Source organism: Camellia sinensis, chromosome 8 (genome assembly GCF_055761805.1).
Source record: "Camellia sinensis isolate YWXY chromosome 8, ASM5576180v1, whole genome shotgun sequence".
NCBI classification, from domain to species: domain Eukaryota; kingdom Viridiplantae; phylum Streptophyta; class Magnoliopsida; order Ericales; family Theaceae; genus Camellia; species Camellia sinensis.
Window position 1 is genome coordinate 188206757 of NC_138968.1, and position 14728 is coordinate 188221484.

Below are 14728 nucleotides of genomic sequence, written 5' to 3' on the forward strand. Positions count from 1 at the left end.
AATTATACCTTTTATGTTATTAATGAATTTAAAAGAAGGATAAAATAGTAAATTCATATTATTTTATTTCTTAATTTTTTTAAAAAATTAATATTTTAAAATAATAAAAAATAAAATAAGATATTAATATTTTAAGACAGATAGTACACCTTTTCATAATAAGTAAAAGAATCAATTTATTTGACACTACCCAAATAGGCCCTAGTTAATTCATCGTTAATGTAATTTGCCTTCTCACACCAATAGATATCTACCCCCCAATCTCCTCCATAGACTTCGCACAAAATCTTCTCTCTCATCAAAACTCCAAATCAAACCCTCCAATATATATATATATATATATATATATTCCCCCCATCAAAAAACCATCCCCAAAATAACCAAAACCTCCCATGGATACAACTCTAAAACGCCATAAACACCTTCACAACCCTTCATCTCCAACTCGCCATGAAACCCTAGCCAATGTCGATAACAATGGCGAAGACAGAATCAGCAATTTGCCAGAATCGATTCTCTGTCACATCCTCTCCAAACTCCCCACCAAATTCGCCGCCGGCACAGCCATCTTATCCACCAAATGGAACAACCTCTTTGTTTCAATCCCCAATCCCACCATCAACATCGACGATTCTCTGCTCTTGAATCCCCACAACAACACCACCAATTCCAATTTCATCAATTTCATGAACCATTTGTTCACAGTCACTCTCATCGACGTCCCAACCATTCACAAACTCCATCTTCAGTGTCATCACGACTATGGAAATTCCAACATTGATGAATGGGTATCTATTGCTTTAAAGCGAAATGTAACTGGGCTTTCGTTGTTCTTCAATGTGAAGAGCACAGGTGTGTCAATTCCTAGTCTTTTTTACTCCACAACGCTTGTGGGTTTGTTGTTGAGCCATCACTATGGTTTGAATGTTTCGGATTTAGATTTTTTGTCGAAAATTAAGCGCCTTTATTTGGATTATGTTGGATTTGTCGATGGAGAATCATTCGGGAGGGTTGTTGATGGATGCCCTGTTCTGGAAGAATTGTTTTTGGATGGTGTTGAATTTGAGGAGATTGAAGTTCTTTGTATCTCTTCGAATATGATTAGGTTTTTATTGGTGCACAATTGCTACCACAATGAATGTGAGGTTGTGATGGATACCCCAGCACTTGAAACAATCTTCTACAATGAATCAATGATTATGCACCCATATACTATCCATTGATTAATTTCAGCTCTCTTCTTAAAGCTCATATAGACATTGGACCTAGTAAGGAACAACTGGAGGAGGAGGAAGAGGATGAAACATCGCAGTATGGTCAAAATGTGTCCAAGCTTGTTACAGCATGCTCTAATGTTGATTTTTTGTATTTATCAAATTCTTCAATTTCGGTGAGTTTTCTCTACTTTAAAACTAGTCCTATTGAAATTTAATCTCGAAATTTTCTCTTACGAATACTTAACATGGGTATAATCTTGGAATTTTTAGAATCGAATTGCGATTGTTTTTATTTTGCATACAAGCTATTAGTTGTGCTTGTCTTCGAGTGCCTACTTTTTACAATTTGACAGAATTGAAGCTTGGTGATCTCAACGGTCATGGATGGGCATTGTTGCCGCACTTGCTTGAAAGTGCACCTAATCTTGAAATCCTTGCCTTCATGGAGGTACTGTAAAATTTTAGTACAGTAATTGTTTTGTCATACTGCACTAGTTATTTCACTGCTCTATTAACTTATGATTTATTTTTGCAATAGGGGTTTTCTGAGTATACAGGGTGCTATGCAAAATTTCAGAACTCTCTACAACATTGTGTGTGTGCCGACATGTGTATCATCACGCATTCACGACATTTTCTTTGAGGAATTCAACGGGGAGGGAGACGAATTCGACCTGGTAAAATATTTTTTAAAGACTGCTCAAGTTATGTCGAAGATAGAATTTAGCTTTTCTTCTTCTTTGCCTTTAGAGAAGCAGTACAACACTTGGACAAAATTAATATTGATGCAAAATGGCACAAAGACCTGTCGGGTTGAGTTTACAAAGGAAGTAACAATTAATGTCGTGACATTTTGTCTCTTGGGTAAGGTTTTAAAAAGCGGCTTCAGCCGTTACGTAACGGTTGTGGTGGTTACCGCCACCCGTTACGGTCGTTTTTACAGTGTGATTGAGATTCACAATTATGTCGGCCGTAGCGGTTGTCGTAGCGGTCGTAACGGTGCCGTAACAGCCGCAACGGCCCGTTACGTACCGTTACGTAACAGTTCCAAACTACTTCTTTCGAAAAAAACACACAAAAAAAAAGAAGCTAAAAATGAGAGAAGAGGGATAGAGATAAGAGGGAAGATAAAGAGAGAAGATGGAGGAGCAAAAGATAGAGAGGGAGAAGAGGGAAGATGAAGAACATGTTATTGATTTATTGAAGCTATAAGACTTATGCTATTCTATTCAGCTGCTATCACTCAACCATTTTGTTTGTGTATGGCTATCTATATATTGTTTGAAAATAAAAATAATAATAATAATAAATGTGGTATTTATCTATTTGGCTTGGTTAAAATATGTATATATATATATTTAGGCTCTTATTTATTCTCTTACTTTTGTCATTTTTTATCTTATATATAATAGTTAATGATTGATTTTTTGTATAATATAAAATCATTAATTATTAAAATAAAATATAAAAAACTCAGTTTATAATGATTTAAAAATATGAAATATATTGGATCATACTTAAAAATTTACAAAAATTGATCAATATTTATTTTAAACCTAATAAATATGATCATGAAAAAAAAAATATGCATATCTGTAAGTTTTATTTAAATTGTGCGAAAAATAAAAAAAATTCACAGTTCCGGTTACCGCAACCGTTACGTTATGGCCTTTACACCCTGCAACCGCGCCACCACCACCGTTACGGTGACCACAACCGCTTTTCAGAACCTTGCTCTTGGGTGGAAAATGAAAGGCAACCTATAGATTGAAAGGAAACGTAAGTAGGGGAACAATGAAAGAAGGTTAGTAGAAACAGTGTTGTGTTTCTACAGACGACTCCATGATATACTTTTTATAATTCTCCATTTGGTCTAGGGTTATTCTGTGTGCAAAATTTTGGCTATTGTTATAGGTGTTATGAATGTTACAGTTACATTAATCGTCAATTTTTCTTCCGTGACATTACTTTTGCTTTGGTTGTATTGATCACAATTGCTCTGGTTTGAGCATGATACAATGTTTTGGTGTTGGGATTTTGGACACTTTCTTAGTATTTGCTATGATTGTTTGTAAATAGAATGGTGAATATGGTTTTTATGCATTTTGAATCTGACTCTCAAGCACTATGTAAAGTGATGAAGCTTTATATTTTCAATGGAAACTAGAACCTTGATTATATATCCTCTGATTCATGTTTTTGTTCAACCTTTGTTTTGTTGAGCATTTTCAGAAAACAATTTTTACAAAATTATACTTTTTTATTTTCCATATTTTCATGTTTTTAATGAATTTTTTTAATATATTAAACATGTTTTAAATTTTTAGACATACCTAACATAAATGCACTTAAATAGTATAATATTTGTGAAAAAAATCTTTAAAAAATACACTAAATACAAAAAAAATACAAAAAATTAATACATTTTTTTGTATTTTTGTGCATTTATTAAAATTTTAAAATCTTTTTTTGTAAATATTTTATTATTTAGATATATCTAAGTAAGGTGTATTTAAAAATGCAAAATAAAAAATTTGCTTAAAATTTAAAAAATATTAACTAAAAATAAAAAAAATACAAAACACAAAAAATTTAATTTTTAAAAAACTGAAATCAATTTTCTCTCACTTTTGTGGCTTCTGACATTATAACCTTTGCTTGGAATGATCTGAAATCATGAATGAAGTACAATTAGTACTGTATTGAAAGATGACCTTTCTGAAGTTGTAAATGGGGTGTGTGGAATATGGAGGGTACTACAAACTCTATGCTTGATTATGGAGGCCAGACATTGGTAGTTCTTTGCTATTAGCCCCTTAGTATTTTTCTTTGGATGAGACCTCTCCATCTCTATGAAAGATTTGAAATTGTTGTCCTCATCTGATCATATATAATGAGTAAACTTGTTCTTTATCCTTGCATATAGAAGTCCTCCATGTCTGTCTAAATGGTTTTCAGAAGTCTTTGCTAATTGCTAGACTAGATTCTTCCTTCCTTTTTTGTTTTTTTGTTTTTTTTTCGCGGCAACTTCCCTTTCTATTTTGCTCTTCTATAGTTTATATATATATATATATATATATATATATATACACTACAAGAAAAGAGGCTTTTTAACACGGAAGCATTTGCGATGGCATCACTTACCGTCGCAAAAAGTGATTTTTTGTGATGGCACCACTTGCCGTCGCCAATAAATGCATTTTTAGCGACGGCACCCTTTCCTGTCACAAAAAACATAACGTTTTGAGACAGTAACAATTACCGTCACAAATAATGCGCATTTTTTGCGACAGTAACCTATGCTGTCACAAATAAAGCTGTTTATTGCGACGACATGAACTACAGTCGCAAATAAGAGAGTTTTTTGCGATGGTAATAAGTGCTATCGAAAAAAAAAAAAAAAAAAGACGGTTTTGATGAGACGGCATTAGAAGTATTAGTGACGGCATTTTGCCATCGCAAAAACTAAAATTTTTGTAGTGTAAGCAGAATTTTTGCTCAATTTTCTTTGCCTTTTCTTTTTTCATTCCACTCCTACTTTAATCCATGATTTAAATATAATAATTGAGATAACTTGTTAAGTATTTTTGTTAAAATTATTTCTTTGGTAGAGATTGAATTACATGGGACTTGGATCTCTCCAGTGAAAATGGAATGCCACCTCTCTTTGTTTGAAGCCACCTAAAAAGAAATTGACCATCTAAATTGGGACGTCATTTTGGGTCCCAAACATTAAACACTTTAATCTAGTGTTCATGGCAATGACATGAGTGCCATGGCCAAAATCAACTTCATGAAATGAGAATTATGTCCTTGCTTGTTTTCGTCCATACCCATTTTTTTCATCTTCCTGTCTCTTTGTCTCTCTCTATCTTTCACCCATCTCTCTTCTCTTTCTCTTTCTCTCTCTCACTCATCACTCTTTCTCTGTCTGTCTATGTCTTTTTCTCTCTCTCCCACACTGTGCTCATGTTGCTCACTCTCTCCTTCAATTTCTTCTCAATTTACTGATCTCCCTTTCGATTTATCGATCTCTTTTTCTTTCTCTCTCTCTCTCTTCTTTCAATTGCTCATCTCTCATTTTAATCACTTGTCGAAAGAGAAAAAAGTCAAAAAATGAAATGGGTCTCTCTCTCTCTCTTACTCATCTCTCTTCTCTCTCTCTCTCTCACGCATCACTCTTCTCTCTGGCTCTCTCATCTCTCTCCGCTCTCTATCTCTCTTGCTCATCTTTCTTTTCTCTCTCTCTCTCTTTGTGTATATATATATATATATATATATCTTGTTTATCTCTTTTTGCTGTCACTCTCTCTCTCTCTCTTACTCATCTTGTTTCTCTTTATCTTTTTTTTTTCTCTCTTTCTCTTTGTGTCTCTCTTACCTACTCATCGCTTTTCTCTCTGGCATTCTCATCTGTCTTGCTCATCTTTCTTCTCTCTCTATCTCTTGTTCATCTCTTTTTGCTGTCTTTCTCTCTCTCTCTCTGTCTATCTCTCGCTCATCTTGTTTCTTTCTTTGTGTCTCTCTCTCACTCATCTCTCTTCTCTCTCAATCGTTCATTTCTCTCGATCACACTCATTTCTTTCTTTGAGCCCATTGTTGTTGAAAGAGGAAAAAGTCAAAAAATGAAATAGGTCTCTCTCTTTGTCTCTTTCTTTTTGTGTCTCTCGCTCATCTCTGTTCTCTCTCTTTTCACTTATCTCTCTTCTCTATCTCTCTCATCTCTCTCTGTCTTTCTTGATCATCTCTCTTCTCTTTTTTTTATGTCTCTCTCTCTATATATCTCTCTCATTCATCTCTTTTTCTCTCTCTCTCTCTCTCTCTCTCTCTCTCTCTCTCTTTCTCTCGTTGATCATCTCTTGTTTCTCTCTCATTTTTTGTTTCTCTCTCTTCCTAGCTTTCATTGTGAAGCAAAATGGACATGGAGGTTTTTGGCAAAAAAATGAGTTTTTTTTTTTTTTTTTTTTGTTACGGCAACCTTCCCCCAACGCAAATACAGGTTATCGGCGATGGCAATACCCTCATCGCAAATAAAAAAAATTACTAAAAGAGCCAAGAATTCATTGTTTAGGGCCTGTTTGGTAACCATTTCGTTTTTAGTTTTCAGTTTATATTTACAAAAAATTACAAAACTATCATAAAAACTTGTTTGATAATTTTTTTGGTTTATAAATGGTCGTCTCAGTTTATAAACTTGAGAAAAAATTGTAAACTCAAAAAATGAGTTTACATTGGTTTTTAAACAGAAATTTAAAATTTTGACTAACAAATTTTTTTTTAATTAATTTTTTTTCAATTAATTTTTTTCCAATCAATTTTTTTTTTTCAATTATAATGTGTATGATCCCATTGTCATAAATAATAAAAAAATAAATATAAATATTTTAGGCCTGGACAAACATGTTTTTTAGTTTATGTTTTTAAATTTTTTTAAACATTTTGTTCAAACTAAACGTGTGTGTAATTTATATTTTTCTAAAAATAAACAAAAACTAATTTATAAAAATTTTATAAACATAAACTAAAAAGGTAAACGTTATTAAACGCTACCTTAAATTTTCATTTGTGACCAGAAAAACCAAGGCGCCAAAATGAAAATTAATAAGCGCCAAATAAAAACATAATAAATTTTCAACACCTAAAGAAGTTAAAATATTAGAATACAAAAACTCTCTCTCTTTCTCTCAATCGCCAATCATTACACCAGTTTTTAGGGTTCCAATCTCCATACTCATACTTGCACACACACAAATGGAGCATCAGTTTTCACTGATTAGACACGGCCTTTAACCGATCTCAGCCTACTTGGAATCTAAAGAGAGAAAGTATGGTGGAGGATGGATCAGAGAGAGAGAACGAGAGGCTATCAACAATGGATTCAATTGAATCTCGATCGGTATTTCAGGACGAGAACAAGTCAAAGATCGAGGACAAGGAGGATGATAAAGATTTGTCACCTAGAATAGGCATGGATTCGGACGACGATGATAATTCCGAGCAAAGACTCATTCGGCAAGCCTCGGATCGATTCCTTCGATGTCAAAGCACTTGAGGTCTCCGGAGCACAACGGAATGACTTTGAGGTAAATTTATGGAGCTAATTTGGTTTAATATGGATTGTGTTAGCTATATATTATATGGGTTTACAGTTTGTATATCAGAGTTGTTGTAAGATTGTGGGTTTTGATAATTGCACTATGCTATGCAATATAGGTGTTTGTTTTTACTGTAGGATTGCTTAGAGAACCTAAGAAACGAATGGAAATGTTGTCAACATAAATTTCAGAACATAAACCTTACACTTTGGATCACTTACCATGTGTATTATCAAGAAATCAAGACAAAATGACATACCTGAATCCATTGATGAACGGTTAAACGGAAGCGTGATTATCAATGAACTCTTTGTTATTGATTATGTTATTGCCTTCTAATCTTTTCCCCTTTGGTGCCTTATGTTTCTCCTTGAGAGGATTTAGAAAGAAAAATGGCAATGTTCTTTTCCACTTGGGAAGGAATAGGGACCATAACCTTTTAAAGGTTGTAATTAGTTTTCAAAACTGAAAGGTTGTGAAAGTTCAAAAGGAATGAAAACCAACTTTAACCATTATTGGTTTTAATTTCTATTTATTGGTTTTCAAAACTGAAAGGTTGTGGAAGTTCAAAAGGAATGAAAACCAACTTTAACCAATATGTTTTAATTTCTATTTCTGCCCCTCATAGAAATAGAAATTATACAACTAGTATCTACACATTAGGTCCATAACACATATACCCTTAAGCCTATTAACTAAATTGAATCATTTAAATTGTAGGCTTCTTATAAATGATAACACCACATTTAATTATGTGGTCCCATTGAGACATTATCTAACAATCTCCCATTGGACCACATATGCATCTGAAAAATGTGCTTAACTTAGGGAGCTCAGAAATTTGTTATCATAACTTGAGGGTATCCAAACAATCTTGTCCATTAACTATATTAATATAGGATCAAAGCGGTCTTCGTTACATCAATCGTAACTCGACCCACCAATAGTCACGTATACTAATATAGCTAAATGACATAGATCAATCATGGATGCGTAGCATGGAAATTACATGTGATGTGATCCATACATGCCTATTTCCAACTAGTCCTACTTAACTTTATTGAGATCAATACTTCACAATACGTAACAGAGCGTAATAAACTGAATATTTTATTTTTACAGAAATTAATCTAATTACATAGATAAAACTCAAGGCTGACATAAAGCAGTAATATAAATACAAACTCCCACTAAACCAGAATGTTCTCAAATAGAACAACACCCATCTGAGCAGTGTGCTCATGAAAGACCTTGGGTGGTAGTCCCTTCGTAAGTGGATCCGCTATCATGGAGTTTGTCCCAATATGCTCTATGGAAATCTGTCCACTCTCCACTTATGAGAGTTGGAACTTTCCATGGCTTGACGAAAGTTGATTGGATCATCTTTCGACATTCCATTTTCTACCTCATGTTCCTGGAGATATACAATATAATCATTTGAAAATGCAAATCTCCTTTCTCTGGTGGATCGCCTTAATGGCACAGATTCTTGAGGTTGAGGTTGTAGAGTTTGTTCCTCGTGAACAATTACCTCATCTTGAATGGGGGTTTGAACTATATTATCTTGAACAACATTGTCTGGTTGAGGATCCGAAATTACTTCTCGAGCAATGACAGGTATAGGATCCTGTGATTGGTCAAAAGTAGTAGTAAGAAGTGGGATTACTCCTGCTTCCTCCTCAAAGACAATGTCTCTAACTGGATTTCTCCCCCCAAACTCAACATCCTCAAAAAATGTTGCAATTACCTCATGTTCACATTAAGTTACCAAATAGATAATCTCTAAATAAATTAATTTAATGACAACATCTCAAGATACCTAGCACAACATTAATACTAAGCCTTTGGGTAGTGATATTAACTGTAAGTGGTATTCTTGTTGTAATGATCAAACATTGACAATAAGTTATGTCAAATAACAAATCTATCTTTTGATGGATTTATTATTCACATTAGGTTTTCTTGACAATTGGCACATGTTTATCACCACAAAATGTGTGTGTAATTCTGCCAAGTCTTAATCATGTCTTTGGACCGATAAATACCCGCATGAGATATACAGACATGAACTTCAAAACATTCCATATAAAACAATCTAGACAAGAGATCACTTTTGTGACATCTTGTTTGAATTAACTTATATTGAGAGTGTTAGAAAATTAAATTTCTGTAGACGTTGTATGAAATTACATTAAATTTAAAGATTTCTAAATTTGTGACCCCGTATATGTTATATAATCTGCAGCAATTCCAATTATATATATATATATATATATATACATATATAAATAGAATTGACGGGTCCAAAAAAACTAATAGTTTTTTTTTATGATGTTCAAAATTAAATCGATCAAATCGCAAGATATATCTATATATATATAAATACATGATGTTCATCCATTTGAGAGAAAAAAAAAAAAAAAAACTGCCCACCGAATCATTTTACAATTCCAGAAAACAGATTGCCATTTTCACAGAACAAAACAGGAAAAAACAGAATTTACATCCATAAGAAAATTCAGAATCTGATTCCAGGAAACTAAATAGAATGAATAAAGCATATCAATTCTAATAAGACACATGATATGCATGCTCTGATACCAATTGTCAACATAAATTTCAGAACATAAACCTTACACTTTGGATTATTTACCATGTGTATTATCAAGAAATCAAGACAAAATGACATACCTGAATCCATTGATGAACGGTTAAACAGAAGCGTGATTATCAATGAACTCTTTGTTATTGATTATGTTATTGCCTTCTAATCCTTTCCCCTTTGGTGCCTTATGTTCTCCTTGAGAGGATTTAGAAAGAAAAATGGCAGTGTTCTTTTCCACTTGGGAAGGAATAGGGACCATAACCTTTTAAAGGTTGTAATTGGTTTTCACAATTGAAAGGTTGTGGAAGTTCAAAAGGAATGAAAACTAACTTTAACCATTATTGGTTTTAATTTCTATTTATTGGTTTTCAAAACTGAAAGGTTGTGGAAGTTCAAAAGGAATGAAAACCAACTTTAACCAATATGTTTTAATTTCTATTTCTGCCCCTCATAGAAATAGAAATTATACAACTAGTATCTACACATTAGGTCCATAACACATATACCCTTAAGCCTATTAACTAAATTGAATCACTTAAATTGTAGGCTTCTTATAAATGATAACACCATATTTAATTATGTGGTCCCATTGAGACATTATCTAACAAATGTATCTATTTTTAGATTTATGATGTGATGGTAACTCAAAAGAGAACCTAACTATGTAATTTTGATTCATATCTATCTCCTGTTTTAAATATTTATTTATTTTTAACCTTGATCACTTTTTAGTGATATTTAGTAATTGTTTTTTGAGTTGCATGACTTCTTAAAAAGTTAATAATTGTGTATAGTTGTGAGAATATATTCTATTCTATTAATATGATTACCAAATTATAATATTCCAGTCCTATTGTTTCAGAAGTTTTTACATTTCGATTCTTGGGGATAGCAGTCAGGTAATATTGCACTAAATTCACTCTTCATGTTTGATTATAAGTTTCAAAGAAAAAGCTAGTAGTTTGTATGTCTCTTCCGGATTTTCTCCAACCCAGAAGGTTAACTTTCTCATATTCGATCGGAATTTTAGGTGAAGTAGATGTGTATCAATTAGTTATCATGAGAACCATGTGTGATTTTAATTTTTTTGGTTTTTTCCCTTTCCCATTTGGTGGACTTCTTGTCATCCTTGCACCTTTTTTGTATCTCTTTCTTTTCTTTTGTGATAATCTTCTCTTTGTCATTGATAATATATATATAATTGTATAAATAACAAATTTGCATGAATGCATTTACAGTTTCTTAAGATTTTCTCAATGACAGATACAAATGTGGAAATAAGGTATCAGTTTATTGCTCTACAAGGTTACAATGGAGAAGGTTGTTAATATGTTTTAAAATAACATCCAATGAAAAGGTCATCAAAAGTTTGTTGTTTATGTTTGATAAACATATATTGCATTTTCAATGTATGGTAGTGTGTGTGGATGGGTATGGTGCACATAAATCATCTCATGCAGCAGATATGACATTCTGTGCCTGCTGTGTTTGTTCTTATTTTATGACTGGTCACATTTATTGTATGTTCTTGCTAAATCATCTGGATTCTAACATTTTTTAACTTTAGAGATTTCTTGATCATGCCAATTGTGAGGAGAAATCATTGGAATAGAGAGGGTCAGAAGCTCATACCAGGGAGCCGGTATGTCTTGAATATTTGTTGTATGTTAATATGTTATTCATGATGTAATGTTTTGATCTTTCTAATTAAGTTTTTGGACTTGTCATTTGCATTTTTCGCAGCCTTTGCTGATGCCGATCCATTTGTTTTACAATGGACGTGCTGTTAAGGGCACCCTTCTTGTCAATAAAAAGGTATATATTGCCAATTTTTTCAAATGTATTTTAATCTTGGCATGTGGACATATTTTAATTCTGGTGGTGCTACTAGATTCCGGCCTTGTCAAACTTGATTTAGTTCCTAACTTACTTGGCCATCCAAATTGGTTGGCAGCAATTGTGATGCCATGAAAAATTGAAAATGTATAGTTATAATTTGATATTTTATTTTTGTGGTTGAGGATGTTGCATGGATAATTTTTAGTTACTATTTTCTGTTTTTTATTTGTTATTTGTTATTCAGTTTGTGGATGAAGAATTTAAACAAATGAAATGAAACTATTATCATTTCCGCTTATCTTAATAGTTATAGTTTTCCCTTGTCCTCCATCCTCCAAAGGCAAAAATCGTAGTTCCGTCCCTGTTTTTTACTTCACCCAAATCAAATGAATTATCAGGAATGGCAATTAGATTGGGTACCAGATGTTGCCACCCCTGCCTTCTTTACCCAAACTTGCTCTGCTCCTATTATGTTTGAGCTCACCTTGTTTTGGCCGATAACTATTCACGGGTTACCTTATCTTTGTTGCCCTCACAACACAAATTATTCCTTAATATTTTTTACCACTTCACATAGACCTAATTATTATATACGAACTGAGATCAAATGATTGTGATTGTCAAACATGGTGTCAGGGTCATATAATCTTTAGAAAGAAATTTGAGAAACAGAAATCCAACCATTTATCTGACAGCGTGCTTTAGTGGCAATAGAGTTGCTGATGGTGGAGGAGAGGTGAGTTGAAAATAACATGTTATGGAAAAATCAATTAGTTTCCTTATGTTCCAAAAAGGAAGAGTTTATTGTAAACATTTTGTTAATCACTATATTGTTACTATTGACAATATTCTCACTTTTGAAATACAGGTTTAAGTTTTTGCCTCTATTTTTTTTTTTTATTTAAAGTTTTTAAGTTGACAAATTTCCTCTTAAATATTTGTAGCTTCCAGAAAAAAACAATTCAGGTTAGGTCTTCAATGATAAAGGTTGAAGCGGATTCGAGACTCTCAAATGTACAAACTTTTAACTCATTGGAGATAGTTGGAATTAGGTATGTATTTTTTTTGAAAATTGACTTTGTACTGTGGTCATATACAATCACTATGTCATGTACTAGTGGCACTTGTTATAATTAGTTGTCTTTCATTATCTTACATTGATAAATGATCTATAGCTTCAAATTGTTATTGTACTTGAGTTAGACCAAGAAATCTATCTAATTTTTACTTCAGGATTGGGGTTCCAAATTCCATAATTGGTATCATAATAATACTTTAGGATAACAATAATTTATCATGATAGAGATAAGACATCCAAGTAAATTATCTTAGGTTTGGATTCTATTGTTAAAATTGGCACTCCCAAGTTTTATTTTTCATCTTCTAGCAATCAACCTAAGAAAAATTATCTGTCAAGGAACTTGATTGCACTTCTTAGCTATAGAGGGGTCCCTAAAGAATACTTTTTGGATATACTGACAAATACTTTGGAAGATGCTCAGTGTGTTTGCTCCAATAAGCGTGCTACATTAAAAGGTACTTTTCATAATCCTATTTTCTACTATAAAGTTGCTATAAATTCTAATCCTTTCTTCCCTACTTTGTGAGACCATATTGATTGTTTCTTTGCTTGTGTTGACATCAAGTATGGAGATTTTCTTATTTATTAATGTGTTGATAATATTTTTTGGTTTTTTGTTTTATTTATTTATTCATTTTTCTTTCCCTTATTTCATGACTTCTTTCTACATCTCCAGAATGTGATCCACTCCAATCCATTTTGTATAATTTAGCTCTTTTTGTTCTTGTGTTCTGGTTTCCCCCTTTCTCATAATGGCTAATTCTTTCTAGGTAGTATTTTTGTAATGTCTTTCTTCATTCAGTTTCCATTAATCATGGAGAAATAGACTCCCAGAAACTGGTTAGAAACAACATTCAGTTGTAATGTCTTTCTTCATTCAGTTGTAATGTCTTTCTTCTAAGTAGTATTTTTGCTAGAGTGCCGGTTAGAAACAGCATTGATCAAGTGCTTTTCCAACAGGACTCCTAGAAACCCAAGGGTCCAATCAACATCCTAGAAACTAAATCCCATACCCATATAGTCACATAAACATGTTATCACATAAGTACATAACATTACACTTAAGTCTCTAATAAGCAAGACAAACCCATTGTGGTACTAACCACTTCCCACGTACCCAAAGTATTCAAACCCGGTACGCTCTGATACCAAGTTGTAACACCCTCAAAATAATACATAAACCCAACATTCAAGATATCCATAGATATACAAGAATAAAGAATATTTCCATTTATCAGAGTATTCATTACAAAAGAATTACATGTTGACAACAAAAGTAAATGCCCTTACGGGCTTACAACCTTCCAAGCTAACACTTGGTTACAAAAAGAGAGTACTAACTCAAATACACATTAAGCCCTTGGCTTGAATTTACATGTAATACCAAAAGAGAACAACAAAAAGAGCTATCAGCCTCAAGCCTCCCAAGCTACGTCCTTGGAGGTGGCATATCACCTGAACCTGAAAATGATGTCCCATATAGGGTGAGCCAAAGCCCAGTAGAGATATACTAAACCAAATATAAGAAATAACTAAAACGTTAGCATTCGATAGATGATTAACACTTGTAAACCAACTTACAACACTTTCCAGTTCCATGGCAAATATGTTCATACTTCATTACACCTTCTTTTACATCCAATTCAAATTTATAAACATGGCTCATTATCTAGCCAAACAAGTAAATGAGACTACACTCATATCAAAACACTTCCAATACTTCAATTATCAATGAAGTCCATCCCCTATCTCCTCCCAAACAGGTTTGAGAGTACATCCCCTATCTTCTCTCAAATCATGGAGTACATCCCCTATCTCCTCCCAAACAATATACATATACAATATATTTAAACAGTTCATCATATACAATGATCAATCAACACACAATTTC

At 32.9% G+C, this 14728-nt stretch overlaps 1 protein-coding gene and 1 long non-coding RNA gene across 3 annotated transcripts; both read left to right on the forward strand.

Annotated features, from left to right (window-relative positions):
* Nucleotides 1-392: 392 nt before the first annotated feature.
* Nucleotides 393-1529, forward strand: LOC114321406 (F-box/LRR-repeat protein At4g14096). Its single transcript, XM_082885883.1, has 3 exons — nucleotides 393-1105; nucleotides 1234-1390; nucleotides 1488-1529. The coding sequence occupies exons 1-3, from the start codon at nucleotides 393-395 to the stop codon at nucleotides 1527-1529; spliced, it is 912 nt and encodes a 303-aa protein (XP_082742009.1).
* Nucleotides 1530-7027: 5498 nt separating this feature from the next.
* LOC145796766 (uncharacterized) lies at nucleotides 7028-14728 on the forward strand. 2 transcript variants are annotated; one of them, XR_014337282.1, is made up of 4 exons: nucleotides 7028-7300; nucleotides 11485-11559; nucleotides 11661-12808; nucleotides 13144-14728. It is a non-coding gene; the product is annotated as an uncharacterized LOC145796766 (long non-coding RNA). The 2 variants fall into 2 exon arrangements; XR_014337281.1 differs by having other exon boundaries at nucleotides 11661-14728.